Source organism: Haemorhous mexicanus, chromosome 11 (assembly GCF_027477595.1).
Source record: "Haemorhous mexicanus isolate bHaeMex1 chromosome 11, bHaeMex1.pri, whole genome shotgun sequence".
NCBI classification, from domain to species: domain Eukaryota; kingdom Metazoa; phylum Chordata; class Aves; order Passeriformes; family Fringillidae; genus Haemorhous; species Haemorhous mexicanus.
In genome coordinates this window covers 5782656-5809204 of record NC_082351.1, presented here as the reverse complement: position 1 = coordinate 5809204, position 26549 = coordinate 5782656, and the positions used below count along the sequence as shown (strand labels likewise).

The 26549-nt window shown below is 39.4% G+C and overlaps 1 protein-coding gene across 3 annotated transcripts in view; it reads left to right on the top strand.

Annotated features, from left to right (window-relative positions):
* Positions 1–26549, top strand: part of ATG7 (autophagy related 7) — a 98561-nt gene that overhangs the window by 38198 nt on the left and 33814 nt on the right. The window contains exon 19 of one of the 3 annotated variants that reach the window (XM_059856143.1): positions 20778–21147. The exons of 1 other annotated variant lie outside the window; for it this stretch is intronic. In XM_059856143.1, coding sequence (XP_059712126.1) covers positions 20778–20786 — 9 coding nt within the window. In that variant the 3' untranslated portion in view covers positions 20787–21147. Of the gene's footprint in view, positions 1–7606; positions 10535–20777; positions 21148–26549 lie in introns of those variants that run through there. One more of the 3 variants, XM_059856144.1, reaches the window with a different exon arrangement.

The following is a 26549-nucleotide window of genomic DNA, read 5'->3' as shown; positions in this document are numbered from 1 at the left end:
GCCTGGAAAACATTTCTAGGTATTTCTAGGTATATCTATCTCATATATACATATAAATATGTAAACATATAAATATAAAATATAAAAAAAATATATAAATATATTAAAATATCTAAATATAAAATTATATAAATATATATATTTATATCCCTTTTATATAGATATATGTATGAAAGGGATCCAAGAAGGGAAAACAAGCACCCCTTAACACATGCCACTCATTAACAGCAAGAATAATTAAAGATTATTATTATTATTATTAAATAAATGAAAGATTGCCAGGCCTGACTTTCAGTGTCTGGGTTGCTGATGTAAAATGTAAGAACAATTCAAATCAGTCATGTGTTCTTTAGCAGGTATTAATCCATAAAACCCTTTTGCAGCTTCACAGTGGGGTTAATGAGGTTTTAGATATTCTCTACAAAATAATACAGAGTCTGGTGGGAGTTTGAAGTTCAAAAGTTTGGTTTTTTTTTGCTTAAAACCCAGAATTTGTGTGCATTCAAAAATCCTGAGGTATTTTAGTGAGGTTTATGCAGTGAAATCCCTGCTCAGAGGTGGAAAACCTGACATACAAAGTATTTGCAGAGCTCATGCTTTCAGATTAGGGTGAGTGCCATCAAAGCAGGGAGCTTGCTTGGTTCCTCCCTCTGGGATTGCTGCATTTTTGGGAAAATCCATCTCTTCCAGCAGTTAACCAGGTCAGCAGGCTCGGTGAGTCTGGGTTTCTGGATGGCAAGGGCTGACAGGCAGAATATTTATGGGGATTCTGGAGCCCCCCTGCTCGTTTTGGGTTAAAAACCAGTTCTTTGTTATGTTTTGCCACTGAAACACTTTCCATTTTGGCTCTGAAAAACAAAGGGCTTGCTTTGTGCTCCTCCACAAGTCTCCCAGGTCATCATCTGAGGCAATTCTTCAATTTTTTAAGTGCACAAGAGAGTGCTTTTAATATCTTTTCTGCAGAATTACTCTCCTGTCTTGAGCTCCTTTTCTCTTGTATTTTGAGCTCATTTTTCTCACGCTGCAGCTGGGGATTGTGAGCTCTGCAAAATGATTTTTTTTTGGGGTTTCTGGCTGCTCTGGAGCTGCTCTTGGCAGAATGTTGCCTAAAATGGAGCCACTGGATTTGCTGAGCTTGGTGCTCCTTTGATTTGAGATATTCTAAAGGCTGCAGCAAAAGCACTGAGAGGTTTCACCAGGTGGGGATGGCCTGGTTTGGGATGGGAATTTCATTTTTCTGGTGAGAAATGATGTGCTTTTCACCACTCAGAGAGATTTTGGGGATTATTGGTGTGTTTGGAGACAATAAAAATGGCTTCTGGTAACTGCAGATTTTCCTTTCCTCCTGTCTAGTAAAATCTATCCAGAACTCTAAAGAAAATAGTAAAGTCAGATGTCATCCAACCTTCTGTTTACCCAGCAGCATCATAACTGGGTTGTAATTCCATGTGAAAATCCCAGATATTTCCCTGATAAACCTGCCTCTGACAGGGGAACCTCTCAGTCTTGGGCTTGTTTTTAAAAGGTTCTCTGTTAAATGTGCATTCACTCCGAGCATTTCATTGAACATTTTGCCCAGAGTGTTTTCTTGTGGTCAGAAAAAGTGTTGTGCTGCTCTTATGTTTCACATTTTTCTAGTATTTTTTTATTTTTAGTTCACCTAAATGCTTTGCTGCTTTCTTGATGTGTGTGTAAAAGTGCTTTAATGGGAATTTTTTTTTTCTAAGTTTTGAGCTTGTCTAAAAGAGAATCTGCATAAGTTGTGCATGTTCTGCAGGGAAGGGACTGTTCAACACAACATTTTTGGATATATAGCCTGAATTTCCATCAAATCTCCCCCCACATTGTTAGCACCAAGTGTGTTTGCCCAGATTTAAGGAACACAATTTGCAGTAAGAGATGAGAGACCTTTCACTGAGTGAAAATCTTTTTTTACTTGCACTGTTTAATTCCTATTCCAGGGCTGTGCTCTTGACCATAATATTTTAATATATTTAAATATGTTCAAAGTTTTAATACATTTAAAACTTAATTAACTTCAACATTTAATAAATTATTTTAAAATATGTTTAACATTTTAATACATTTAAGTGGGTTTAAAGTTGATACAAATTGCAGGATTTTTAGTCAACAGAACACCTATTTCTTAAATCCTGAATGTTCTCTGTGACTTCCTTAGCATGACAATTAATAAATAATAACACCAGCAAGCTCTCCTGTCCTGTCTTGAGCTGACAGCACATTTCAGGCAGCTGCTCCTTCTACATCTGCCTTTAATTGGGGTTCTCTGGAACATTCTGTTGGTTTTTTCCCCCAGCTGGACCTTGCTGTGCAGCATGGGCTGGGATGCCCCAGGCTGGGAGGGCCAGGGGAGCACTGGGAATCTCCCCTGTCAGCACTCAGCCCTGTTTCCCCTGGATCTGTTCATCTGGGGAGCTGCCTGAGCTGCTGGAAGCTCAGGATTTCTGGTTTCCACAGCACTCAGGCTCCTCTCTGCAAAGCTCACCTTTTAAACTTGACCCTGCAGTCAGGTTTAATGGCTGGGCTTAAAATGGAGGCAGCCTGAGCATCCTTGGGCTGTTCATCAGGGCTGGAGGGGGAATTGGAGGCAGGAAAAAGAATCATTTCCAGGTCACAGCTTGGCTGGGCTGCTCAGGACTGTTCCAGGTCAGTGCATCCCTGAACCCACCTGGTTTGCTCCCCACATGCTCCAGGTTAACCCTGCAAAGGGTTCATCTGTGCACATGCAAAGATGCTTTCCCTCGGAAATTTCTAATTCAATCTCAAGTTTTCTCCTCCTCATTCACACAAAATTTCTAATTCAAAGTTTTCTCCTCCTCATTCACACAAAATTTCTAATTCAAAGTTTTCTCCTCCTCATTCACACAAAATTTTGAATTTAAAGTTTTCTCCTCCTCATTCACACAAAATTTCTAATTCAAAGTTTTTCTCTTCCTAACTCACAAAAAGTTTCTAATTCAACGTTTTCTCCTCCTAATTCACACAATGTTTCTAATTCAATCTGAAGTTTTCTCCTCCTCATTCACACAAAATTTCTAATTTAAAGTTTTCTCCTCCTCATTCACACAAAATTTCTAATTTAAAGTTTTCTTCTCCTCATTCACACAAAATTTCTAACTCAAAGTTTTTCTCTTCCTAACTCACAAAAAGTTTCTAATTCAACGTTTTCTCCTCCTAATTCACACAATGTTTCTAATTCAATCCGAAGTTTTCTCCTCCTCATTCACACAAAATTTCTAATTCAAAGTTTTCTCCTCCTCATTCACACAAAATTTCTAATTCAAAGTTTTCTCCTCCTAATTCACACAACATTTCTAATTTTTCTCCTCCTATTTCACACGAAATTTATAATTCCCAGTTTCTCCTCCCCATTCACAGCTTTGCTGATCTGCTCCACTCACTGCTCTCTGCAGTTCTCTGTAATTCTCATTTCTCTCTGCAATAAGACAGATAAAGTGTAAATACACTTTTCTTACTTTGCAATTGCAATTCTTACAATTCCTGAATTACTTGGATGCTTTGCTGCCCTTCCTGCTTTCGTCAGGATGAAAGAAGATTGTAAAACACACACCAGAAATAAAACTTTCACTTGGCTGTGCTGATTAAAAAACAAGAAGGGGTAGAAGCTGCAAAACAAGGGGGTCATAAAAATCAACTGGGTAGCAGAGCTCCTGTGTTGGAATGTGAATTTGGAGGTGAGGTGTGGTGCCAGCAGGTCATTGTGTCTGTGTGATTTTGCTTCAGTAATTCTGGATTTCAAGTTTGTGTCTCTGACAAAAAGTGTGGCCCCTGTAGTTTCTGTGGCAAGTTCTTGTAGCCAGGGAATGAGGCCCGTTTGGCATTTCCAACATCCCTTTTCTGCATCCCAGACAATCCTAATGAATGAAAAAAAAGGGATTCCTGCTGGTAAAATACTCAGAGGAAATACAGACAACTTAATTGTGTCATTTCTGCACTTATCTGAGGTTTGTGCCTGAGCATTTTTCAGCCTTTTCTTGAGGAGCAAGGCTTAGCTGCAGAATGAGCAGCTGGTATTAAAAAGGAACTTTGTGCTTGTCCTGATTTGGAAGAAAATCCAGAATTTCCAGTGTGCTTTTCTATTAAAAATATCCTGCTTGTTTCTGCTTCTGCATTATATCATGCAGTGTGTTTGATGCTGAAACAATAACATATGAAAAGCCAAAAAAAAGAACCCAAAGCAAAACAGAAAAACCCAGCTACAGCAATATTGGAACAGCAAATTCTGGAACTTGGCAGTTTGGCTCTGTCAGCCAAGTATTATTCAGAATGGAATTTTATTTGGTGTTAGGAAAACTTCCTAAAGAAATCATTGCTGATGGGCAGCCCAAAATTCATATTGGAGACTTTTCTGTGACTGTGAGCTTTTTTGTTTTCCTTCGTGTTTTTAATCTGGTGCGTTTCTGGAGAAATTAATTTTGACAGATTCAGACCTGCCCTGGAATTTCTTTCTGAAGAGATTAAAAGATTAATTTGTTTTCTTGCTTTTTTCTTTTTGAGTTTTCTCTTGATGTCAATTAGTGTCATCATTTTGCTTCATTTATCAAGTAATGTTTCCTGGCTCTTTGAACAATATTTTTTTTTTTTCCTGCTGGTGCCTTTTGCTGCTTTTGGAAGGGTTTAGAAGTAGCTGTAAAGTGGTGCCTCTGTGTGCTACCAACACATGAGCTCCTTGCCTTTCCCCTGATACCTTCAATGATAATTTCAATTATTCTCATTAATTGTATTCAAATGATCTTCCTGGGACTGACATCAGAGGGTGATGTGCACAAATACTCCTGTTTCAGGAGATGTCTGAATAAATAAATGTCTTTTGTCCCTTCAGGGCAGGGAGGGGCTTGTGCAAACATTTATTTTTCTGGAGGGAAGGACAGTTGGTTGGTATCCAGTTAGCATTTTTGTTTGAAATGTCAAATATATGGGAAAAAAAACAAAAAACACTGAAAGAAATGGAATAATGGCATTTGGGTTAGCAACAGGTTTTGCTGGTTTGTATATTTATTTTTTTCATAGGGTTATTTTTGATGTCTCTTCATGAGGTCAGGCACAAATTAATTTACAATTAAAGGTTATTTTTTTAAATCAAATTCCTTTCTTAGTGTCAAAACATTGATAGAGTTTAAATCTCATGTAAAATGTCACAGTCAGTCTGCTGTGACTACAGCATGGAAAGTAATAGGAATAATAAGAATAAATCTGTTATCTGTAATGATCTTTATCTATAATAATCTATAATAGGAATAAATATATTATCTATAATGATCTATAATAATATTTAATAGGAATAAATCTGTTATCTATAATAATATATGTCTGAATTAATAATCTATAATAGGAATAAATCTATTCTCTATAATAACCTATGTCTATAATAATAATCCATAATATAAATAAATCCATCCTCTGTAATAGTCTATAATAGGAATAAATCTGTTATCTATAATTATCTATAATAATCTATAATAGGAATAAATCTATTATCTATAATAATCTATGTCTATAATAGGAATAGATCTATTCTCTATAATAATCTATGTCTATAATAATAATCTATAATAGGAATAAATCTATTTTCTGTAATAATCTATGTCTATAATAATCTATAATAGGAATAAATCTATTATCTGTAATAATCTATGTCTATAATAATCTTTGAAAGGAATAAATCTATTATCTATAATAATCTATAATAGGAGTAAATCTATTATCTATAATAATCTATAATAGGAATAAATCTGTTATCTATAATAATCTATAATAGGAATAAATATGTTAACTATAATAAACTATGTCTATAATAATAATCTATAATAGGAATAAATCTATTATATGTAATAATCTATAATAGGAATAAATCTGTTCTCTATAATAATCTATGTCTATAATAATAATCTTTGAAAGGAATAAATCTATTCTCTATAATAATCTGTAATAGGAATAACTCTATTCTCTATAATTATAATCTATAGTAGGAATAAATTTGATATCTATAATAATCTCTGTCTATAGTAATCTATAATAGGAATAAATCTATTCTCTATAATACTCTATAATAGGAATAAATCTGTTCTCTATAATAATCTATAATAGTAATAAATCTATTCTCTGTAATAATCTGTGTCTATAATGATCTATAATAGGAATAAATCTATTATCTATAATAATCTATGTCTATAATAATCTATAATAGGAATAAATTGATTCTCTATAATAATCTATAATACTCTATAATAGGAATAAATCTATTCTCTATAATAATCTATATGTATATAATACTCTATAATAGGAATAAATCTATTCTCTATAATAATCTATATGTCTATAATAATCTATAATAGGAATAAATATATTATCTATAATAATCTATAATACTCTATAATAGGAATAAATCTATTCTCTATAATAATCTATAATACTCTATAATAGGAATAAATCTTTTCTCTATAATAATCTGTGTCTACAATGATCTATAATAGGAATAAATCTATCTATAATAATCTATAATACTCTATAATAGGAATAAGTCTTTTCTCTATAATAATCTGTGTCTATAATACTCTATAATAGGAATAAATATATTATCTATAATAATCTATATGTCTATAATAATTTATAATAGGAATAAATCTATTATCTATAATAATCTATAATACTCTATAATAGGAATAAATCTTTTCTCTATAATAATCTGTGTCTATAATAATCTATAATAGGAATAAATCTATTATCTATAATAATCTATAATACTCTATAATAGGAATAAATCTATTCTCTATAATAATCTGTGTCTATAATAATCTATAATAGGAATAAATCTATTATCTATAATAATCTATATGTCTATAATAATTTATAATAGGAATAAATCTATTATCTATAATAATCTATAATACTCTATAATAGGAATAAATCTATTCTCTATAATAATCTATTGTCTATAATAATCTATAATAGGAATAAATCTATTATCTATAATAATCTATATGTCTGTAATAATCTATAATAGGAATAAATCTATCTATAATAATCTATAATACTCTATAATAGGAATAAATCTTTTCTCTATAATAATCTGTGTCTATAATGATCTATAATAGGAATAAATATATTATCTATAATAATCTATATGTCTATAATAATTTATAATAGGAATAAATCTATTCTCGATAATAATCTGTAATACTCTATAATAGGAATAAATCTATTCTCTATAATAATCTATATGTCTGTAATAATCTATAATAGGAATAAATCTATCTATAATAATCTATAATACTCTATAATAGGAATAAATCTATTCTCTATAATAATCTATAATACTCTATAATAGGAATAAATATTTTCTCTATAATAATCTGTGTCTATAATAATCTATAATAGGAATAAATCTATTATCTATAATAATCTATATGTCTGTAATAATCTATAATAGGAATAAATCTATCTATAATAATCTATAATACTCTATAATAGGAATAAATCTTTTCCCTATAATAATCTATAATACTCTATAATAGGAATAAATCTTTTCTCTATAATAATCTGTGTCTACAATGATCTATAATAGGAATAAATCTATTTTCATGTGGGGGGAAGAGGCTTTGCAAGGAGAACCTGGACAGACCTGGAGCAGCATCGATGTGCACTGTGTTCTTCAGGAAGCTGCTGCAGGCAATGATTGCTGGCTGCTTTTCCTCCCTGGGAGCAGTATTGAGCACTGAGGTGATCAATATCAGCCCTTCTCTGCCAGAGGGGCTCTGGGCTTTATGGGTTTCCTCTTTCAAGAAGAATCCAGCTCCATTGCAGTTGCAGAGGTGCCCTGCTCTTCTCCATGCCTCGTTTTCACTGCCCTGGTTAGGTCAGCACCCAAACAAGGAGTGTTGGGGCTGATGAAGTGATGTTTTGATTTGTGCTCTGGTGGTAAACGATGTTAAGTTGTACTTTGTTGAAGATTTTAGAGTGCTTTTAGCTAATGATGAGCACAGCACACCAAAACTTTGAAGGGAACTGCTAGACTGAAGCTATAAAATCTTTATTTTGGGGAAGCAGTTCTCTTGTAGAAAGAGTTTCAAATTCTGCTGGCTCTTCTTCCTTTGAAGAAGAAATCTCCAGTAAAGGAGAAGTAATGAAATTCAGGGATTAAATCCCTTCCATTGCAATTTACTTTGCCACAAAGAAGAATGAATAGGCTGTTCAAGATGCTTTCTGTTATTCTCATGTGAAGAATAAGAAATTACACAACACAGACAAACCCGCTGATGAGCTTAATTCTAATTAAGACCATAAATTCTACAATGTGCATCTCAGTCCAAGAGTATATGAGTGCTTGTGCAAATAAAATCAGATTTTAAAGAAGAGGAAGTTTTGCTGCTGGCCAAATCAGTGCCAGATTTCAATCAACACCAATTGTTGTAGCCTTGCCCAGGGGTTCTGGGAAGGTCTTGGGGCAGGGCTGCCTCAGCACCCCCTCAAGTGTTAATTAAGTCACTTCATTAGGGACCAGTGTGCTCTGGTCACCCTGGAGCCTGTGAAATGTTGTCCACCAGATTATTTCCATTGTTAACCAGGTTTGCCTGCTCCTGAAAATCCAGAATTCCTCTGGAACCATCTCCTGCACTTCTCTGAGGGCATTTCTGCCAGGGTGAGCCCATGCAGGCAATTCTCACATCCCCCAAGTGATGCCTTGGTGCTCTCTTACTGCCACCAGCTGAGTCTCACCCCAAACCCCTCTGCACAAGCAGCAACAGCTTCTTTTCAACTCTGGGACCAATTTCCCTGTGAATAATAGTGGAATATAGGAAATATGTAGGAATATAGGAAATGGTAATAAATGAAAAGTGAAGAGCTGCTGGAAAATCCTGTGGCTCTAGCCCAGCCTCTCTTCAATGCCAGCAGTTGCTAAGTCACAGAGGAAATTAAGCACCACCAATTTTAAGAGCAGAACATCAATTTTAAGACATGCCCCTTGGTGGAAATCTCATATGGAAAACTTGTTTGTGAGCAACTTCTCAGCTTAAATTTTCACCATGGCTCAGGGTTTCTTCCTTTGTGAACCATGAGGTAATTTTACCAGAGTGAGTGTTTAAAGATTTGCATCCATGTTGCTACTGAGTTTTGGTTGATTTTATTACTAATTTATAAAGCAGGCAGATTTGAGACCTTTTAAAATGAATATTAACCCTGAGCTCTCTTTCTGTTTGAATATTTCCCTGGTGTTTGCACTTTAATGAACATCTCTGCAAAGCACTGGTGTTTTCTTTCCCTCACTGTAGCTCAGGTTCTCCTGAAGTTTCCTTTTCCCAGCACTTTTTTGGAGCACATTAAAACCTGGCTCCCAGCTGGAATCTGCCATGCAGAATGGTTGTTTTTATGGAACTGGCTGGAGTCCTGGAGAAACCACCTGATATCTTCAGAGTGATCAAAATTAATGACCAAGTCTGGAGTTAAAACCCAGCTTTGATTCCAAGGTGAGCCACTTTGTGCTTGAGAAGAGAAGGACTGGTTCTCTCTTATCTCTTCAGTGATGATTTCTCCTTAGCAATAACTTCTCTTAGTTGATTTAAGGTCAAACTAGTTGGAATGGAAAATCTTGGAAGTGGTAAATTAAAGTTGTGCCCGACCTCATGAAGAGACATCAAAAAGGTCTGCATTGTTATAAATGTAATAAAAATTTAGCCAAAAGTGTCTCACTTTTAAGCTTGGAGATCATAACATTAACAAAATAAAAGTTTTAGGATGAGTTTCTGTTTTCTTGGTCTCTCAACCTTTAAAAAGCCCACTCTAGGTGTTAAATAATGTGTTTTAAATGAGTGCTGAGTTATTGCATTTTGTAGTGCTGAGTTTGGGAGACCAAAGCTTTTCCTCCGTGTGATATTTCACAAAGCAAAAGCTGCTTGTGAGTTACTGAGTTTGTTATTTTCATATACAGCAAAACTTTTTGTTATCCTACAGGTGTGGTGATGATTTTTAGTCATTTAATTGTTACGCAGTAACCCTGAAATAATTCTCTTTTGCTGGAGCCATAGGAGTGGTTTTGGTAAATAGAAAATGCTAGACCTGCAAATCTAACAAGAGAACTTTTAAAGAGTTAGGCTGAGCTGCAAGCCCTGCGAGGAAGGAAATTCATGGCTAAAATGTGATTAGGATCAGCTCCCAGGGGTGATCTGCAGTCTGTGTGTGGCAGTTCTGCTGCCATCTCTGTGCAGGGAGGTGGATGTGCAGGTGGTGTCTGATTGCTGGAGTGTCAAGTGCTGCAAAATGGCCATTGAATGGCACAGGACCCTCTGAGACAGGAGGGGAATTGCAGGTAAAACACAAAAGTAAATGGAATAAAACTGGTCTAATTAGAATGACCTGAAAGCTGTGAGGTTGTGGAAATAAATTTGGAGAAAAACCTCTACGTGTGTAAGGACATCAGTACTTTGTCACCTGGAAATGAGAGTTCTGTTGAAGTGCTTGTTCTATACAAAATAAACTCCTGTGGTTGTAAAGAACTGACTCCAGCCCACCAGGCAATGAATTGAATCCCCTGCAAGTCAGGTGTGAAATCCAGTAGGTTTGTCAACAAATACTAAAAAAATCCATGGTTAGGAAATAGGTACAAATTGTGATTTAGGTGGGGATAGCTGCTCAGAGGTTTGTTTATTTTTTGGGAGCTAGAGGAAGTCAGTCACAGAAATAGAGAAGGGAGGCACAAGTAAACCTGTAAAGAATTAAGCAACCACTTCCCAGCCTCTCAGGGGGATAGGGGTTAAGAGATACAGTTTTAAAAGTCTTTATGTTGTTGAAAAGTTTATTTGTCTAATGTCTGCTGAGACGGCGTGCCAACAACAGCAAAGCCAATGCAAGTCAGAAAGAGAAAACTCCTACTGGAAGAGAATATGAAGGCACAACAAAGCAGTCCAGAAACACTACAGTGCAGCAGCTGGTTCTGCTAATGCTTCTTGGTTATTTAAAAAAAAAAAAATAATCATCTCATTCCCTTTGTCTTCTCCCTGTGAGTAGCTGCAGTGTGTGAAGCTTGCTGGCCCATGACTCATTCTCCCCAGTCATGCTATTCCTTTGAATAGCCCTTGTGAAAACATGCATTTTGTGTCTTAGCTGGCACTGGAGGAGGCTGTTCTCCCTGCCTGGGTGAGTGATTGATGTGTGCTGATCTCTGGATCTGCCTTTGCCACACATGGTGCCTGTGAAAACCCTGCTGGTGCTGTGCCTGGGATTGCTGTGCTCACCTTTCTGCAAGAGTGACTCAGGCACTGAAACTCAGGGCATCCCTTCCTGCATGGGCAATAGGCTCAGCTCTAAGAAATTCTGATACCCTGGGCTCCTTTTCAGGGCCTGGCAGTCATGGAACTGAGGCTGGATTTTAATTCTTTCTAGATCTGAAAAGGGTAAGAGGCAGAGAAGATGCAAATGCAAAATAAGATCTTATTTCCAGCCCCTAAAGAAACTTCTTTGCATTTGATATTTCTGCTTTCTGGATTTAATCTGTATTTTAGTATTCAGATCAAACTGTTGAATGCATTTAACGTGCAATTTAATATGGTTTAATTTGGAGATCTATGCCTGCAGATTGTGTTTGGATTGCTGAACAAAGTAAAATCTTGATTGTAGCCAAACATGTTGATAAGGTTCAAGGAGCTGAATGTGACTTTTCTTTTTATGGGGTGGAAATGAGAGATGGTTGTGGGAGATTGGGGAAAAGGAAGTAATGCTGTTAAATAGCATTTTAGTTAAGTTGAGGCACAAAGGTCACAAAGTTTTCTGTTAAATATAATTTTAGTTAAATAGCATTTTAGTTAGTTTGAGGCACGAAGATCACAAAGTTTTCTGCTAAGTGGGGTTGAATTCCAGCCAGGTTGGTCAGTGGTGACATCCCTTTAGGTAATAGCAGCTGGAGGATGCTGCAGGAGTTTTCAGGACAATACTAGGAAAAAAGTCAGTGGATTTGGGAAATTGCTAGGATTAAGTCAGTTATGAAAGAAAAGAATGCTGTTTTCATTAAGAAATTTCTAAATTGAAGAATAAATGTTTTGATCATTGTGTCCTCTGCCTTTGAAGGCAAATGATATTCCCAGTTCTAGCAGGAAGGCTGCAATCCTTCCTTCTGGTGGGATTTTTTTTTTTTCATTCTTCAGTTGAAAAGCCAAGAAAAAGAGCTTGTGGCAGAGCAAACTGCCTATAGAATAGACTGGCTGCTTGGGATTGTTATTTTAATGGGAAGGGATGAGGTAATAGAGCACAGCAATCTTTAACTCCTGCACCAACATCTCCACAGGCCTGATCTTTATTGCACTTCTTTTAAAATTTGGGAGGAAGGGGGGGGCTCTGATTAGCATATCTGTTTCAGGAAGAGTATCAAGAGTTCTCTAGTTTCATATTTAAATCTGGGAACTGATTAATACTGGAGGCATGCAGGGAGCTATAACACGAAGGCTGTTGTTACTATAGTGAGCTGCTATTACAGACATCACAAGACTTGTTATACAAGGAAACATGATTGCTTTGGATTAAAGGAGTTGCCAAAGGCTTGAAGGATTTATTGGTGCTGCTGCTTGGAGTTATAAATAACTTCATTATTTTGTTGCAAACACTGAGATCTAGAAGTAACGAAGCGCAGCAAATGCTGCTGAAATGAATCAGCAGGTTTGACAGCTTTGAACTGACACTGAGCCCCTGATGAGTTTTAGGGGAGCATTCTTTAGGCCTCCAGATCACTGGAAAATGCACAGAGAGGAATAAACTCAGCTTTTGCACGGGGAAATGGAGCTTAATGGGTGCAGTGAGGTGCAGCAGAGTTGGTGTGATCAGGTTCATATTTCAGGAATGGCTTGTAGCTCCTGAGCTGCTGGGGAGGGGCTGGATCCCTGGTCAGACTTTCTGGGAGCAGTGGGGAGCTGCAGAGCTGGGAGCAGGGCTGGGGGACAGCAGTGGCCACGTGGGTCTGGGCAGGGCAAGGGCAACTGGGGAATCGTGCCTTTAGGAACAAAGGACTGGAATTGGCTTTTTTTCCTGCAAAACTTGGTCAGGGCTGGTGTGATTAGAGGGGAAGTGCAGGTTGAAGCAGCTCTGCAGTGTGCTGGGCTGCTGCAAGAACTCTTTGCTGTGTGAGCTGGGAGTTGAGTGCATCTCACAGCTGCTGCATCCTTTCATTAATCTCAGCTGGATAAAACTGGCAGCCCTTTGACATTGCTTCCCTCACCCAGCTCAGAGAGTGCTGGGAGATCCAGAAATGCTTTCTAGACAGCTGCATTCCATTCCTTTCTGTGCAGTCTGCAGCACAGCAGAGATGTTTCGAAAGGATTCTTGCTTTAACAGATGATTAATTGCAAATTGTTTATTGCTTTCTTCAGATGAGCTCAGCAGTCCTCATTTGCTCTTGATAGCCCGGTGCAGAGTTAGTGCTGTGGGAATTAGTGTGAGTCTGAGTGAGAAATGAGCCATAATCAATGATGAAAGGCTTTTTCAGTTTTGAAATAAGTCTTACAACATCAATCCCTCACAAGCAGTGCTATAAAGAGGAAATAAGTGATGGCAGGGATTGTTCTGGAGCTCCCTTTGACTCTCCCCTCTGTGGTGTGACTCAGGAACTGAGGGATGTAAAAATCTGAGTCCCTTTTGCCTCTGAGGGACAGCCCTGGGGGAAATGCAGTGGGAGACTGGATTTCAGTAAATTGGATTACTTCTTCCCCAGTCTCTTTAACTTTGAATTTGGGACAAAACTACATCAAAAGCTGGAACAGCTTCCTCATCTGCCTGTTCTGTGGCTGAGTGGGGTTTTTTTCTTCACTTCAGATAGTGTCTGATTACTAAATTAGGCTCTCAGCATCAATAAATCATTTCCCAGCAGAGTAAAACCTGTAATTTTTCATACCTGTTGTCTTTTGTACCTTTTGAAACATCTCTCTGGGGGCTGTGGAGCAGCTCCCAGGGCAGGTTCAGCAGACAGAGAGCACAAAGGAATCCAGGTGCACCTCGTGCTCTGCTGGGGTGACAAGCTGGGCACATTCCAGAGGAACTGCAGGGGCTGGGGGAGCTCTGGGAGCACGCTGGGGTTGTGGGGTTTGCAGAGAGAGGAGCCCAGTGAAAACCCAAGTGAGGGCTTTTGCAGGAGTCCCACAGCCCATGTGGGACTCACAGGGCACTGCTGTTCCCAGGAAACAGCTGGGGAAGCACAGAGAGCATTTCTGGTCCTGCAGGGATCATTGCTGGTCCTGCAGAGATCATTCCTGGTACTGCAGGGATCATTCCTGGTCCTGCAGAGATCATTGCTGGTCCTGCAGAGATCATTCCTGGTACTGCAGGGATCATTCCTGGTCTGCAGAGATCATTCCTGGTCCTGCAGAGATCATTCCTGGTACTGCAGGGATCATTCCTGGTCCTGCAGAGATCATTCCTGGTACTGCAGGGATCATTCCTGGTCTGCAGAGATCATTCCTGGTACTGCAGGGATCATTCCTGGTACTGCAGGGATCATTCCTGGTCTGCAGGGATCATTCCTGGTACTGCAGGGATCATTCCTGGTCCTGCAGAGATCAATCCTGGTTCTCCACACATCATCCCTGGTCCTGCAGGGATCATCCCTGGTCCTGCAGGGATCATCCCTGACCCTGCAGGGATCACCCCTGGTCCTGCAGGGATCATCCCTGGTCCTGCAGAGATCATCCCTGGTCCTGCAGAGATCATTCCTGGTCCTGCAGGGATCATCCCTGGTCCTGCAGAGATATTGCTGGTCCTGCAGAGATCATTCCTGGTCTGCAGGGATCATCCCTGGTCTGCAGAAATCGTTCCTGGACCTGCAGGGATCAGTCTTGGTCCTCCACACATCATCCCTGGTCCTGCAGGGATCATCCCTGGTCCTGCAGGGATCATCCCTGACCCTGCAGAGATCACCCCTGGTCCTGCAGAGATCACCCCTGGTCCTGCAGGGATCATTGCTGGTCCTGCAGAGATCATTGCTGGTCCTGCAGAGATCATTCCTGGTCCTGCAGAGATCATTCCTGGTCCTGTAGGGATCATTCCTGGTCCTGCAGGGATCATTCCTGGTCCTGCAGAGATCATTCCTGGTCCTGTAGGGATCATTCCTGGTCCTGCAGGGATCATCCCTGGTCCTGCAGAGATCATTCCTGGTCCTGCAGAGATCATCCCTGGACCTGCAGAGATCATCCCTGGTCCTGCAGAGATATTGCTGGTCCTGCAGAGATCATTCCTGGTCCTGCAGAGATCATTCCTGGTCTGCAGAAATCGTTCCTGGACCTGCAGGGATCAGTCTTGGTCCTCCACACATCATCCCTGGTCCTGCAGGGATCATCCCTGGTCCTTCACACGTCATTCCTGGTCCTGCAGAGATCATTCCTGACCCTGTAGGGATCATCCCTGGTCCTGCAGAGATCATTCCTGACCCTGTAGGGATCATCCCTGGTCCTGCAGAGATCATCCCTGGTCCTGCAGGGATCATCCCTGGTCCTTCACACGTCATTCCTGACCCTGCAGGGATCATTGCTGGTCCTTCAGGGATCATTGTTGGTCTGCAGAGATCATTGCTGGTCCTGCAGAGATCATTCCTGATCCTGCAGAGATCATTCCTGGACCTGCAGGGATCACCCCTGGTCCTGCAGAGATCATTGCTGATCCTGCAGAGATCATTCCTGACCCTGTAGGGATCACCCCTGGTCCTGCAGAGATCACCCCTGGTCCTACAGAGATCATTCCTGGTCTGCAGGGATCTTTCCTGGTCCTGCAGAGATCATTCCTGGTCCTGCAGAGATCACCCCTGGTCCTGCAGAGATCATTGCTGGTCCTGCAGAGATCATCCCTGGTCCTGCAGAGATCACCCCTGGTCCTGCAGAGATCACCCCTGGTCCTGCAGAGATCATCCCTGGTCCTGCAGGGATCAATCCTGGTTCTCCACACATCATCCCTGGTCCTGCAGGAGCACAGCTCAGACCCCAGCCCCCAGCCTAGGCAGTGCTGGGGTGTGTTTCCCACCCTGAGGAGGTGAAGCAGAGGCTGCAGAGGCAGCTGTGTGGAGGGTGGCCTGGTGGAAGTGTTGCCTTGCACTGCCCAGGTGGCTCTGGGATGTTTTAATTTAGGGCTTCTCACTCTGTGCTGTGAGGGGCACCACAGAGGCAACACCTTCAAATGCAAAAATCTCTTTGTTCTGGATGTCAAGGAGTTGGAGGGCAGAAGGGAAGAATGGAAATAATCTCTAGCCCAGAATTTAAATCAGTGGCAATTAGAAAAAGATCTGTCAGTCCACAAATCCCAGCAGCTGGGATTGCTCCAGCCCTGCAAGCCCTCAGCTCATTTTTCTCTCTGTCTCCCACCCAAAGGTATTTTTGAAGCTGAATGAAGGCAGCTCTCATTCTTTATTGTGCTGCCATTGCCATGGTCACAGATGTCACTGCTCTGCAAGCCACTGGTGTTATTTTTGCTCTTAAGTACTTTCCTGGTTTCCCTTTTGCTGGGACAATTTTGTCATTGTTGCTGGGAGCTGGAGCTATTTCATTCATGGGCCACAAATGTTTTCTGTTAAGCATGGAAAACCTCCCATCCTCCTATTGTGCTCTCCCAGTTTACTATGGAGTGCTCCAGCCCCATCCAACAGAGTTTGGTTCAATCCTTCCTCCCTTCCTGTTATTTTTAACATTTTCTCAGTTTTGCTTGAGTTACCCAAGATCTGTCATTGCTGTGAATCCAGTGATGAAATTCTCCTGTCTCACTCACTCACTCCAACCCCATCTTCTGCTCCTGTTGGATTTCCCACATCCCAACACTTCTGCTCCCATGTCCTCTGTGCTCCATCATTTATTTGTATTTCTTTATTTTCACACCTGCTTCCATTGGCTTTGAGGGTCACCTTTGCATCCTCTAGATATTGGATTTTAAATAAAAATGTTCATCTTCTCATCTGCCAGATTTTCAGACTCATTTCAGGTTATTTCGTGGTGAACTCTCACAATCAACACTTGCAGCTTCCTGTTATTTTTGCATTCTTTTGTTCTCATGCTGTTTGTAAGCTGATAATGCTTCTCAACAATTCACTTCTCAATAATGGACTTGTGTTTTTGGCAGAATGTCATAAAAAATGCTGCTCATTACTGGCCCTTTCTTGCACTTTTCCTGAGCCTTGTCATGTTAAAAAAAACCAAACCAACATAATTTTTCTTCAGTCTTTCTGCTCTTTCACAATAATCTGGTTGAGTAATGCAGCATTTATTCAATTTATGCTTGCAAACACTTCCATTTTAAACAGCTACTGGACAAATGAATGACATCAGTAATACTGTGGTGCTGGTAACTGCTTTATACTTAACTTTTATACCTTTTTGTTTGTTTGTTAGCATTTAAATATTTAAATTTCTTCTGTCCAAAGACTGGATTTAAGGTTAGGCTCAGGTGCTGTGTTTTATCCTGTTGGTGACTGCCTTGCCCAGCATTTATTCTGTGCTCCCCATAAAGTCAGTTTAATATTCTGGTTGATTTTCCATTCTTCTTGTACAAACATGCACCTTCCAATATTTGCATCCTTGTTGAGCAATAAGAAATTGCCAGTACCTGTTTTTCCTGCCTGTTGAGGATCAGGTGTAATTTAAAGGCATTTTTGGGAAATATTCCCTCATCCCATTGCCCCCTGTGTGCCTGGGGAATTATTCCAATCCACAGCTCTTGCCAAGGCCTGTTCCCTCCACATTTGACAATTAAATATCAAAAGTTACACTTTAAACCCTAACTTTTATATTTTTTAAAAAAAGCTTTTTTAAATCTTGTTTTTCCTCTATCTCCTCCATGCCTGAAGCTAATGTCATTTCTTGGAAATTTAAGGCTGTCCACAGGATACTGATGGCCTCAGATACCTTTTTTTTTTTTTTTAAATTATATTTCCATTGCCAGAATGAGATGTGTGCCCTGGATCAGACAAGACTGAGCCCATCTGTTTCTGCCCCTCTTTTTTCTGTCAGGATTTTTTCATTTTTTCTGGATTTTTCACTGGAGGTTTTGCTGTTGTTTCACCCCAGTTCCATGGAGAGAGGGGAGCCCAGGGGAAAGCTGAACCTCTTGTGTTCCAGCTTTTGTAGCAAAGCTGCTGTGGGCCCTTGGGTTTTGTGTGCTCTTAGTACAAAAATAAAAACGTGTCAGAGCATGCTGACATCACCCACAGTTCCCAAATTTGTTTTCACCCCCTCACACAAACAAAAAGGAGAAGGAGCCCCTTCTATTCCCATTTTTTGTCCAGCTCAGGTCTCTCCCCAGCTTTTGATTGAGCAGAAAAGGCAAGGAAGTGGAAATCAGAGAGAAGTTTGTCATCCTTGTTCTCACCATCAACTCCAGCACGCTGAAAGTCGAATTTTTATCCCTGGCAATTGAGTAACTCTTCACAGAAAAATACTGGAAGTTCTTGGAATTACAAACATATCAGGCCACCAGCCAAGCCCTCCCTGGCCAGGCAGTGACAAAAGTGGATCTGAGTTTTACGTGGTTTTGGTTTTTTTTTTCTGCTGTTCTCTCTGAGATCATCAAAACTTATTGCAGCAAGGCTTCAATATTGGATTTTAACCATTGTTCCAGAGTTTAAATGGGAATTCTCACTTATGGAGCAGCCATCAGATCCGAGCTGAAGCTGTTCATCTGGAAATTTTAAATTAAGTTTCATCCCAGTGCATTAGTAATTTTAGCAGAATGTTCTAATGCAAAATGAAAATCAGATGTTCTTCATGGAAATAGGGAAGTCCAGACAATGGGTATTGTGTTTAGGTTGCAGGACTTGTGGTCTTCCTTTCTTTTAATTTTATTTTCCTTGTTTACGTTGCAGACAAGGCTTTGTTCATTTTAAGGAATAAAGCCATTCGTTTAAAAGCAGTCTTTTTTTTTTAAAGTTTGTATCCAAAAATATTTCTCTTGAGCTATATAAAAAATTGGATTTTCTGGAAATTCATTGCCCTCATGAATGGGCTCCTGGCGAGCGAGGAATTTTTACGACTCCCTTAAAAAAACAGTTGCAGGCATTCCACAAATAAACAATGCATTGATTTGGGGGGGCATTTCAATGGCTGTTTTATAATTATTTGTTCTGCAGTGTTTATTTCAGTGTGGTATGTTGTAATTTTTAACTGAGTTATCCTAAGAATTCCCTTGGACAGCGGAGAGCTGAGCTTTGGAGCCAATTCCCAAGTGCAGACCCAGGCCTGACTCTGATATTTCACTGGGTTATTGGAGTCCTGCAGGAAGAGCTGGAATAGCTCAAGCCAGCTGCTTTCAGCTTCTTTTTGCATCTTGTTTTGGCAATTTTGATCTCTTTTTCCTCAATTAGATTTTCCTCCCGTGTCCCTCATCAGTAAATTTCACGTGTGAATTTTCTGTGGTTTGATTTTTCTCCTCTCAGGGCTGTTTTTGCTGAATAGCTGCCCACAGCCACAGCTCCACTGGGTTTGCCTTTCCCTGTGTGCAAACCCCTGTGAGTGGCAGTTCTGATTTTCCTGGCACAAGAACCAGTGCCCAGTCACCCCCTGACATTGCACAAGAGCCTCGTTGGAAAAATTGGGATAAGGGGGGTGAACAACCCTGGTATGCTCCTTGTCCCACAGGGAGCAGCAGTTCCATCCTTGCTGCTTTTGGACAGGATTTCCTCTTCACTGCTCCATCTGCAGCTAATCCAGGAGCTGCTGGTGCCACACTCAGTTGCTGCAGTATTTTTTCTGATTTTGAGTCATGTCAATAATATTTTGTTCAGCTCAGAGGGAAGGTGACAACATTTGGAAAATGAAAGATGTTGTGCAGCCAGGATGAACCAGGGGTTTCAGGTGTTTGGCTCTCATTGTCCTTTTTGTCAAACCTCTGTGTGTGCCACTTATGTTCTCAACAAATTCTTCCTCAGCTTCTATAATCCATGAGGTAGAAATGTTGCTGTTTTTTAGAGAAAAAAGCAGCTTTTGTGCTGGCAGCAGCCCTTGGTGCGTGTTTGGGAGCAGAGGGAGCTGAAGTTCCTTCTGTGTGTGCACATCAATAGCACAAAACATAAATATGGACAGCAGTGCCATCAGCAATCAGCCCTTGTCACTCCTTCCTCCTCCGAGGCAGCCTGGCAGCCTTTCAAAGCTTGCTGCTGTCAGAAAACCATGGAGCAGAAAAAACCACAACTCAAAGATGCCCTGACCTCCTTCCAGCTCCTTCAGTGTGGCAGAAAGCAGATCACTTCCCAGTTTTCCAGGGGCTCAGGTGGGGAGCAGGGTGCTGTGGAGCACCATCATCCCCTGGCTTTGCCCACTGCCAACAGAGCCCCTTGTCCTGTCTGAATGAGTATTTCTGACTGGGACAGAGTGATCTGTGAGCTCAGCACCAGCAAACAGATCAAAGGAAGGATGTGAACATCAGAGCAAGGAGGTGTCCCAAGTGGGCTGGTCCTGGCTGGTGTTGGGAGCTGGGTCTGTGCAAGTTCAAGCTTGGCAGCACTCTGTGATTTCTAATTAATCGATGAATTTTACAGAGGTTTTATTTCATCAACAGAAAAACTCTTTGCAAAATGTTTTTTCTTGTAGAGGAGCTGAGCAATCAGCTCCTGGGTGCACCTGCAGCAAAACCCCCAGCAGCAAAAAGAGTGATTGGAAAGCAGAGCCTCTTGCTGCTTTATTGCCCTGCTCAAAATTGGTATTTGCACTTTGGAACAGCAGTTGGAGAGAGTCAGTTTTAGTCAGCTGTATCTTAAAGCTGCAAATCTGAACAAATCTGAATTTGTTTTGCAGATTCCTTGAAAATTTTATTATTTAACTGTCCCAACAGTTCTGCCTGCAGAGATTTCTTGCTGCTTTCTTTTGTGGTAGAAAAGCTGGTGGGTGAAGTGAATTTTCACAGAGAAAGCAACATCTGAGCAGTTCTGATGACTTCCAAGAGAATTAAAGCAGAGGGGAGCAAACTTGGGTGTCATTTATTAATTACCAACACAACACTGAACCTAAGGACCTTTTCAAATTTCAGTTCCAGCAGCTTCAGTTTTACTCAGCTGTATCTTAAAGCTGAAAATCTGAAAAAATTTCTCATTTATTTTGCAGGTTCCTTGATTTTTTTATTTAACTGTCCCAACAGTTAAATAAATAAATAAAATAATAAAATCTGCCTGCAGAGATTTCTTGCTGCTTTCTTTTATGGTAGAAAAGCTGGTGGGTAAAGTGAATTTTCACAGAGAAAGCAACATCTGAGCAGTGCTGAGCAGTGCCAGGAGAATTAAAGCAGAGGGGAGCAAACTTGGGTGTCATTTATTAATAAACAGCACAAGAGTGAACGTAAGGACCTTTTCAAATTTCAGTTCCAGCAGCTTCAGTTTTACTCAGCTGTATCTTAAAGCTGAAAATCTGAAAAAAAATTGTCATTTATTTTGCAGGTTCCTTGATTTTTTTTATTTAACTGTCCCAACAGTTAAATAAATAAATAAAATAATAAAATCTGCCTGCACAGATTTCTTGCTGCTTTCTTTTATGGTAGAAAAGCTGGTGGGTAAAGTGAATTTTCACAGAGAAAGCAACATCTGAGCAGTGCTGAGCAGTGCCAGGAGAATTAAAGCAGAAGGGAGCAAACTTGGGTGAAACTTGGGTGTCATTTATTAATTACCAGCACAACACTGAACCTAAGGACCTTTTCAAATTTCAGTTCCAACAGCTTCAGCTTTACTCAGCTGTATCTTAAAGCTGAAAACCTGAAAGAATTTGTCCTTTATTTTGCAAACTTCATAAATTTTATTTTTTAGCCTTTAAGCTCTAATAACACTGAATTTTAGTTTAATTCATTAACTATAAGTAAACTTTAAACTTTAATTTTTTTTTTTTAATTCTATTATTTAGCTCTCCAAACAGTTCTGCCTGCAGAGATTTCTTGCTGCTTTCTTTTATGGTAGAAAAGCTGGTGGGTGAAGTGAATTATCACAGAGAAAGCAACATGCTCACATTGGATTTCCCTCTGAGTTCTTCCCAACACAAAACCAACGTGCAGCCTCTGTTTGAAATAATTAGTTGTGGTTTACTGGGGGAATTTTGGGACTTTCATGTTGCTCTAGCTTTTGATGAAAATTTCCCTGCACTGCTTTATTTAATTCTGGCCATCTGGATTAAAAGGCTCTCTTAATCTTAAATACAGATTGTAACTCTTTCTTTTGGAGTGTGCTGCCATAAAATTCGGGCAGCCCTCCAGCTTTCTTCATTAAAGCTTTCTTGATGATGCTTTGTTGGCCATTAAATGATTGTTGTGCACAATGGGCACTGGGTTAGAATTTGCTGGAGCTGGGAATCAGTTACAGCAGCAGTGCAGTTCTGTAATTAAAAGAAAGCATGTTTCTACCTGCTAGCATCTCCTGAGAGCTGCTGAGGGTGAGCAGAAAACAGACTTGAAAGGCACCAGTTTCTGCTAATAAGACCTTGAAGGGCTCTAAATCTGCCAGTGTTTTGTGCTGGGCTGTGGAAGTGGGATTTATTTTTTTCCATAATAACTGGGTTTGAACCAAAATCTGGGATAAAAGGGCAGTTTGATTTGTCATAAATCTCCTCAAAACTTTGATTTTTTTTTTGTTTGAGGTTAGAAGAAATGTGAATTTCTTGCAGAAAAGGAGCAGTGGGGGATCCTCGAATCCTTTCAGACTTTTGTTCTGCTCTTGTGGGTTTTTTTATCAGGGAGCTCAATCTCACTCTGTTTTTTCACCTGTAAAGTTTTTAAAAATTGTGGGAAAATTGCTTGCCTTAAAATTATTTTAAAAGGGAGTTTTTCACGGGTGCTTGTGCCACTTACTTTTATTTTTTGGCTGTTGGGAAGTTGAAAGAAATAAATGTAAGTTTGTCCATGCTTCACAGTTGAACTCTTATGGGCAAGTGTGGCGTAGCTGATGGTGTAATTTAATCTGATTTTAGCAGTGTTGTATAACCTAAAGTAGATACATGACCATTTAATAAATATTAGAAAATATTTCTTTATAACATTGAAGCTACACAGAAGCTTTGTAATCTTTTTTTTTTTTTTCCTGAGCTTGTGTCTCCTAAAATTCCATCTTGGAGATACCTTCTAGTAAATCTGCACCTGCAGAACTTTCCTGGGAGCTGAATTTGTGCACATTTGGTGAGATGAAGCTGCTCCATGAAATAATTTCAAAGCATCTGTTTGGCTGGAAACAATTTTCTGCCCCAGCTGAGAACTGGAGAGGTGCAAACGTTGTGTGTGCAACAAATCCCTGTCTGGCACTTCAGTGTTGGTCTGCAGGAGCTGTGCAGGCAGGAGGGCAGAAATTTGCTTTTTAACATCTCTCAAATTAGGAATTAAAACATTTCTAATGGACTGAAATGGATGATAATGTGGGTTTGGCAGGTGGTGCAAAAATCAAGGAGAGCTGCAGAGTTGAGGTGCTCTCTCCCACAGCTGGAATCAGAATTGTAACAGCAACAATTCTGATCAGTCAAAGCAGTTCTACTCAGAGGTGTTGATGATTTACTCAGGAGTTTTCAGTCCTGTTAAACAAGTGAGGAGCACAGACTGGAATAAAAGCAGGACTTTATAATTCTGCCTCTCCTCAGCCCGGGAACTCTGCCATTCTGCTGGGCCCACAACTGAGATGTTCAGGTCTCCTGAGGAAAACCTTGATGACTTGGAAATCCAGAGTTACCTGGAAAATCCTTTCTTTTCCTTTTCTTTTCCTGTTTAATACCTCTGCTGATTTTGGAAAAAGTAGAAGGCTTTTTTTGTGAACCTCATCTTCTCACAGTGCCCTTGCCAGGAGTTTATTTCACATGTGCTCAGCCCAGTTTGATTTTCACAAATGTGAAACAACATCTTGGCAAGTGATAAACAAAATACACACAGCAAGCAGAAAGAGACCTGGGCTCCCTATTGAAGTGAAAAGATACATTTTTTTTTTTAAATAATCCTTGCATTGAAGGGAGTAATTAAAGCTAGAATAAATCAGATCTTAGAAGAGATTGCATGGTAATTATGTGAGTTTTAAGCAGAAGGAGTTGATGGTGATGAAGCCTTTTCATTGCCTGGGTTTTTCTTGGAAAAGGGCAGGATCATGTGCTGATGGAACAGTGTGGGAGAGCAGTTTGCTGCTGGAAAATCCAAACATCCCAAAGTGATTTCCAGAGCCCAGATGTTGGTCAGTTCTCTCTCCTGGAAGGGAGCAGGAAGGGTTTCATCCCAGGTTTCTCAGTGCTGTAACTCCTCCTTTGTCCTGGGGGACTGGGCACCTGTGCTTGGCCCACAGAGAATTTGTGGTTGAGCAGAGAAAATTCCTCCTGTGAGAGAAATTCTCCCTTTTCCCTGAGAATTGTGAGGAAAATTATCCCAAGCGATCCCTGGGTCAGGAAAAAAAAATAAATAAATAAAATATAAATATAAATATAAATATAAATATATGAATATATAAATATATACATATATAAATATATACATATATACATATATAAATATAAAATATATAAATATATAAATATAAATAAATGAATATTAATCATAAATGAAATAAAAGTAATAAATAAAATCAAATTAAAAATAATAAATGAATAAGATGATAAATAAGTCAATAAAACAAGTTCTAAAATAAATATATAATATTATACCTGCTGCCATCTCCTGAGAGCTGCTGAGGATGAGGAGAAGACAGAGTTGAAAGGCAACAATTTCTGCTAATAAAGTTATTTTCCTGTTGTATTGAATCAATCCAGGAGTGTCCCCAGAGCATTTATGTGACCCCCAGAGATATTCTGAGGTGATTTTTTTATTATTGGCTCAGTTTGTCAGAGCCTGGTACTAAAACCACCAAATTTCTGGGTTTGATCCCTGAGTGGGTCTCCACTTAAGGGTTGGATTTATATTATCCCAACTAAAAATACACTTCAGATATTTTAATCACTTATCTACTTGTCTGCTTTCACAGAATAACAAAGTTGATTTAAATACCTAATCCTGCCAGATAACTTCAGAGGAGAAGGGAAAACCTAGAAAGCAAGCAAAACCTAGCATAAAATTTAAAATAATACACCTAAACAAAACCAAATGTTGATCTTTCTTTGCTGTGTGCGAGTTCCAGTTCCAAGCAGCAAACCAATGGCATTGAAATTGCATTTTGTGAGTGGGGGATGCATTCTTTCACCATTTCTTTCTATAATCCAGCCAAAGAGAGGCATTTTTCCAGTCCCTCTTTCAGCAGTGCTGGGTTCTCTGTGCTTGGCTGGAAGTGCAGCTGGGCTTGATTGGACATGGGCAGTTCCAGCCTGAGAGCAGCCCAGCAAAAATTCACCACGAATTGGAGTGAGCTGGGCTTCCCTTGAGCTCTGAAATGGATAGGGCAGTCTGGAACTGGAGCAAATCAAAGAATGTCTTTATGGTTTTCATCGTTTTTATAGGAACCTGCTGCTAACCAAATATGTGAAGGGCACTCCTAAGCAAATGCTGGGAGATTTTGGAGGGTCTGTGCACAAAACTCGTCCCATGAGCCCTTTTATGAAAGGGTTTTATTTCAAAAATCAGAACCAAAGAGCTGCTGAGGGCTGTGCCTCTCAAAAATGCTCATCCAGCCTTTCCTGTTGTGGTTATTGGGAATAAAGTCAGGGTTTAGGGCAAGGTCTTTTCATGGCCATAACCCTCAGGATGATTTTAAACATGGTATTTTAAATGTTGAGCTGGGTTTTGCTTGCTTTCTAGGCTTTCCCTTCTCTGAAATGATCATGTTATCTGGCAGGATTAGGCATTTAAATCAACTTCATTCATCTTGCTGTGAAAACAGACAAGTAGATATGTGATTAAAGTATCTAAAGTGGGTTTTTAGTTGTAATTATATCAATCCAACTCTAGAGTTCATTCATTCCTGCAGTTCTTTCCAAAGTGCAGGCAGATCCTGTTATTTGTATTTATATAGGTGTCTGTAGTAACAATCAACTGCTGAAAAATTATAATTTCAATCTATTTCATGATATTTCTCTTAAATGTCCTAAGGTGCAGTAACTTTGCAGCCACTTTCCCATTGCAAAGGCAATAAATAATATAAATAATATAAATAATATAAATAATAACAGGCAGATCCTGTTTGTATTTAAGACAGGTATCTGTAGTAACAATGAAATGCTGAAAAATTAAAATTTCGATCTATTTAGTGATATTTCTCTTAAATGTCCTAAGGTGCAGTAACTTTGCAGCCACTGTCCCATTGCAAGGGCAATAAATAATATAAATAATATAAATTATAACAGGCAGATCCTGTTTGTATTTAAGATAGGTATCTGTAGTAATAGTGAAATGCTGAAAAATTATCATTTCAAGATATTTAGTGTTATTTTTCTCTCCAATATACTCACTTTGCAGCCACTTTCCCATTGCAAGGGCAAAAAATAATATAAATAATATAAATTATAACAGGCAGATCCTGTTTGTATTTAAGATAGGTATCTGTAGTAACAATGAAATGCTGGAAAATTAAAATTTCAATCTATTTAGTGATATTTCTCTTAAATGCCATAAGGTGCAGTAACTTTGCAGCCACTGTCCCA